Here is a 5060-nt window from a genome sequence, read left to right as displayed (position 1 = left end):
GGCCGAAATGAGTTTCCTCCGCCGGGTGGCGGGGCTCTCCCTTAGAGATATGGTGAGAAGCTCTGTCATCTGGGGGGAGCTCAAAGTAAAGCCTCTGCTCCTCCACATGGAGAGGAGCCAGATGAGGTAGTTCGGGCATCTGGTCAGGATGCCACCCGAACGCCTCCCTTGGGAGGTGTTTCGGGCACGTCCGACCGGTAGGAGGCCACGGGGAAGACCAAGGACACGTTGGGAAGACTATGTCTCCCGGCTGGCCTGGCAACGCCTCGGGATCCCCCGGGAGGGGCTGGACGAAGTGGCGGGGGAGAGGAAAGTCTGGGCTTCTCTGCTTAGGCTGCTGCCCCCGCGACCCGACCTCGGATAAGCGGAAGATGATGGATGGATGGATGGAAATATATATATAGTAGAGATTAAGAGCTGCCTGCAATCAGTTGAATAAGCCCAGACCTTCTAATTCTGTCCTGTGGCCCAATTCAATCTCTTAAACCCCGCTGCACTTCACTTTCCCCTCCGCCCTCCCGCCGCACGGTAAATAATTGATGAGCTCGCCTCCCCTTGCTGTTTTGTTTCCATCCTCTTTGTGGCGTCTCATTAGGTCCCCCTCGCCTCCATCATCATGTCATGTTTCCCCCCTGCCGTCCGCTGGTCGTTGCAGGCGCTGGGAAGCCGACGTGCAGCTGCTGGTAAGACAAATCATACACAGGAACTTTTCACCTCATCTTGCAGGTTGTCATTCATCTACTGCAAGTTTGCAAATGTTTCCTTCTGCTGTTTTTAGTAGCTATGAGGGAGTTCCTGTTCCTGCTCCTGTTGGCGTCAGCGGCGTCCTCCAGGTCTCACAGCGCCTGGTGTGAATTAGGCTGCAAGTGTCGTGGAGATCTGAGGTTCGCCATCTGCTCGCGGGCCTTCTTCACCCACCTTCCCGCCAGAGTCCCACCCACCACCGAGCTGCTCGACCTGTCCGACAATCACATCTCGGTCATCCCGGAGCGCTCGTTTGGCATGAACCGCAAGCTGCGTGTCCTTCTGTTGCAGAACAACAACATCAGCGCGGTGCGAGACGGCGGCTTCTCGCTGCTGGAGTTCCTGCAGAAGCTGGACCTCAGCCGGAACCGGATCGCCACGCTGGGCGAGGGTTTCTCCGCGGGCTTGGCCTTTCTGCGAGAGCTCCAGCTGGCCCACAACTCGCTGAGCAGCCTGGACAGCAGCAGCTTCGCGCACCTGGACAGCCTGCAGAGGCTGAACCTGAGCGGCAACGGCATCCACGCCATCCAGGTGAGGTCGTTTGCCTCCATGAGCGGCCTGCGGCAGCTGCACCTGCAAGACAACCGGCTGAGCACGCTCAGCAGCGGTATGTTCTCCATGTTGCGCTCGCTGGAGGTCCTCAACCTGGCCGGGAACCGGATCAACGAGACACGGGCGGGGGTGTTCAAGCCGCTCACCAGCATGACGCTCCTCAACCTGGCCGGCAACCGGCTGAGCAGCCTCTACTTCAAGACCTTCCTGAGCATCCACACTTACAGCACCCACATTCTGCTGGAGGGGAACCCTTGGAACTGTGACTGCGACCTGCAGAGGGTGTTCCGGAAGCTGCGGAGCATCCAGAGACTCTTTCTGGACGACTATTACAACCTGACGTGCGGGCAGCCCGCGGTGCTGCGCGACTACCGGCTGATGGAGGTGGACACGGAGCTGTGCCTGGCCGAGACTGTCACCGTGCTCATCATCACCGTCACCGTGGTGATAACCTTGTTGGCCGCCATGCTGAAGGGGGAGAGGAAAAGGAAAAAGAAGAAGAGGGGGAAACACTGGACGCAACAAGGAGAACGTTCCGATGAGTCAGACTATTGATCACGACCCTTTATTAATGTATGACATCCAGCATATTATTTCCATATAACGTCTTCAGGTCAGTTTTATTAAGTTTACCTAAAAAAAGGAACCTCTTGTTTTGCGTTTATTTATTTTTCTAGTTTTTTGTTGCACATTTTGCATTCATAAAAGCATATTTTTACAGTGTTGAATTGTCCACTTTTATGAAACGAAAGCTGGTCAAGTTGTCGGAAAAAACATTAAATGTACGTGACGTGACATTATTTTGGATTGATTTATTTCTATGGAATATAGTCCGGGTGACACCAGAGCAAAGGTGTCAAACTCAAGGCCCGGGGGCCGGATCTGGCCCGCCACATTATTTTATGTGGCCCCCAGAAGCTTTGAAATAACATGCGTCAACTAGATGAGCATTCCTGAAGGAATTGCGTGTGAATGCCCCGATGCTGAAGTTGAACTGAAATGCTGACAGAATGTAGTATGAATGTAAGAATAGTTTGAATGTTGGAATGGTTTTGATGTCGAAGAGTTGGAATTTTCAAGAAAAACTGAATTTGGTTTGGAACCTGGGAAAGTGTCGGTTGGACGAGTGGAATGTGTTGAAGGTGGAATGGTTTGAATAGGTTGAAAAATGTGCGAATTGCGGAAGTTTATAAAGTGGACAATTCATTTTGAATGGGGGGAACGCGTCCTTGAAAACTGGGAATTCTTGGAAATCTGGGAATTTGTTTTTAATTGTTGAAGGAGAGCACACAATTTTGAACAGGCTGAATATTTTGGAGTTGGAACGGTTTGAATCCAATGAAAGATGTGAGAATTGTGGAACTTAGAAATATGTCCCATTGATTTCTATGGGAATTTCATGGAAATTTGAGAATTTTGGGGAAAATGTTAAAAGACCTAAATGTTCGGAATGAGTTGAAAAGGTTGGGGCTAAAAAAATGTATATCGGTGGAGAAATGTTGAAGTAGTAACATGTTGAATTGAGAAAAGATATTACGGAATTTCGGGAAAACCGGGAAATTTTCCAGTTCAAAAATTAACTTTGTTTTGTGTCCTGATTAAGAGGAATGTTTTGACGGTGGAACGGTTGAAATGCGTTGAAAATTGTGGGAGAAGTAGTCGCCAGAAAAAAGGGTGGAAATAGGACTTTGGAAAAGCAGGAATTCTGGAAAATCCTGAAATTGTTTTGAACTTGAAAAAATTATAGTTTGAATTTCCAGAATATGTTAAAGGTGGAATGGTTTGAATAGGTTGAAAAATGTGCGAATTGTGGAAGTTTATTAAATGGACAATTCATTTTGAATGGGGGGAAAAAGTCCCTGAAAACGGGAAATTCTTGGAAATCCGGGTTTTTGTTTTTTTTAATTGTTGAAAGAGAGCGCGCAATTTTGAACAGGCTGAATATTTTGGAGTTGGAACGGTTTGAATCCAATGAAAAATGTGGGAATTGTGGAACTTAGATATATGTCCCATTCATTTCAATGGGAATTTCATGGAAATTTGAGAATTTTGGGGAAAATTTTAAAAGACCTAAATGTTCGGAATGAGTTGAAAAGGTTGGTGCTAAAAAAAATGATATCGGTGGAGAAATGTTGAAGTAGTAACATGTTGAATTGAGAAATGATATTACGGAATTTCGGGAAAACCGGGAAATTTTCCAGTTCAAAAATTAACTTTGTTTTGTGTCCTGATTAAGAGGAATGTTTTGACGGTGGAACGGTTGAAGTGCGTTGAAAAATGTGGGAGAAGTAGTCGCCAGAAAAAAGGGTGGAAATAGGGCTTAGGAAAAGCAGGGATTCTGGAAAATCCTGGAAAAAAATTTTAACTTGGAAAAATGATAGTTTGAATTTCCAGAATGTGTTGAATGTGGAATGGTTTGAATAGGTTGAAAAATGTGCGGATTGTGGAAGTTTATATAATGGACAATTAATTTTGAATGGAGGGGAAAAGTCCCTGAAAACTGGGAATTCTTGGAAATCCGGGTATTTTTATTTATTTTTTTAATTGTTGAAGGAGAGCACACAATTTTGAACAGGCTGAATATTTTGGAGTTGGAACGGTTTGAATCCAATGAAAAATGTGAGAATTGTGGAACTTAGAAATATGTCCCATTCATTTCAATGGGAATTTCATGGAAATTTGAGAATTTTGGGGAAAATTTTAGAAGACTTGAATGTTCGGAATGAGTTGAAAAGGTTGGTGCTAAAAAATGTTATATCGGTGGAGAAATGTTGAAGTAGTAACATGTTGAATTGAGAAATGATATTACGGAATTTCGGGAAAACCGGGAAATTTTCCAGTTCAAAAATTAACTTTGTTTTGTGTCCTGATTAAGAGGAATGTTTTGACGGTGGAAATGCGTTGAAAATTGTGGAAGGAGTAGTCGCCAGAAAAAAGGGTGGAAATAGGACTTTGGAAAAGCAGGAATTCTGGAAAATCCTGGAATTGTTTTGAACTTGAAAAAATTATAGTTTGAATTTCCAGAATGTGTTAAAGCTGGAATGGTTTGAATAGGTTGAAAAATGTGGAAATGGTGGAAGTTTGAAAAATGGACAATTCATTTTGAATGGGGAAAATTGTCCCGGAAGACCTGGAATTCTGGGAAATTTGGGAATTTTTTAAATTTGACAAGGGAAAGCCCGCGATTCCCGAATAGGCTGAACAATTTGAAGTTGGAACGGTTTGAATCGGGTGAAAAATGTGGAAGGTAGAGCGCGCCAAAATCTTGAGAAATAGAATAATAGTGAGAAGAAAAATAAATAGATGCATTTTGGTGTAGAAAAGCATGTGAGTGAATGTTTGGAGCATTCACACAAACCCTAACCCCAACCCTAACCCTAACCCTAATCCTAACCCTAACCCTGTTTGGAGCAGTCACAAAAACCCTAACCCTAACACTAACCCTAACCCTAACCCTAACCCTAACCCTAATCCTAACCCTAACCCCACCCCAACCCTAACCCTAACCCTAACCCTAACCCTAACCCTTTATGCCTAACCCTAACCCTAATCCTAATCCCAACCCCAACCCTAACCCTAGCCCTAATCCTAACCCTAACCCTAATCCCAACCCCAACCCCAACCCCAACCCTAACCCTAATTCTAACCCTAACCCTAACCCTAACCCCACCCCCAACCCTAGCCCTAACCCTAACCAACTCGTTTCACTATGCTTAACCCTAACCCCGACCCCAACCCCGACCCCAACCCCAACCCCAACCCTA

At 45.5% G+C, this 5060-nt stretch overlaps 1 protein-coding gene across 1 annotated transcript; it reads left to right on the top strand.

Annotated features, from left to right (window-relative positions):
* Positions 1 to 228: 228 nt before the first annotated feature.
* LOC133578044 (uncharacterized) lies at positions 229 to 2063 on the top strand. The gene is made up of 2 exons (XM_061932168.2): positions 229 to 683; positions 779 to 2063. The coding sequence occupies exons 1-2, from the start codon at positions 617 to 619 to the stop codon at positions 1849 to 1851; spliced, it is 1140 nt and encodes a 379-aa protein (XP_061788152.1). The 5' UTR covers positions 229 to 616; the 3' UTR covers positions 1852 to 2063.
* Positions 2064 to 5060: the final 2997 nt, after the last annotated feature.

This window comes from Nerophis lumbriciformis, linkage group LG38, assembly GCF_033978685.3.
Source record: "Nerophis lumbriciformis linkage group LG38, RoL_Nlum_v2.1, whole genome shotgun sequence".
Lineage (NCBI taxonomy): Eukaryota > Metazoa > Chordata > Actinopteri > Syngnathiformes > Syngnathidae > Nerophis > Nerophis lumbriciformis.
Note: the sequence above shows the minus strand (reverse complement) of the source record. Positions and strands in the feature narration are given on the sequence as shown.

What these genes read in the sequence shown, in the direction of transcription:
- LOC133578044 (XM_061932168.2), top strand. Translation starts at nt 617, where the DNA reads ATGTCATGTTTCCCCCCTGCCGTCCGCTGGTCGTTGCAGGCGCTGGGA. An exon ending in AAGCCGACGTGCAGCTGCTG is followed by an intron (nt 684 to 778) that starts GTAAGACAAATC and finishes TGCTGTTTTTAG; the next exon opens with TAGCTATGAGGGAGTTCCTG.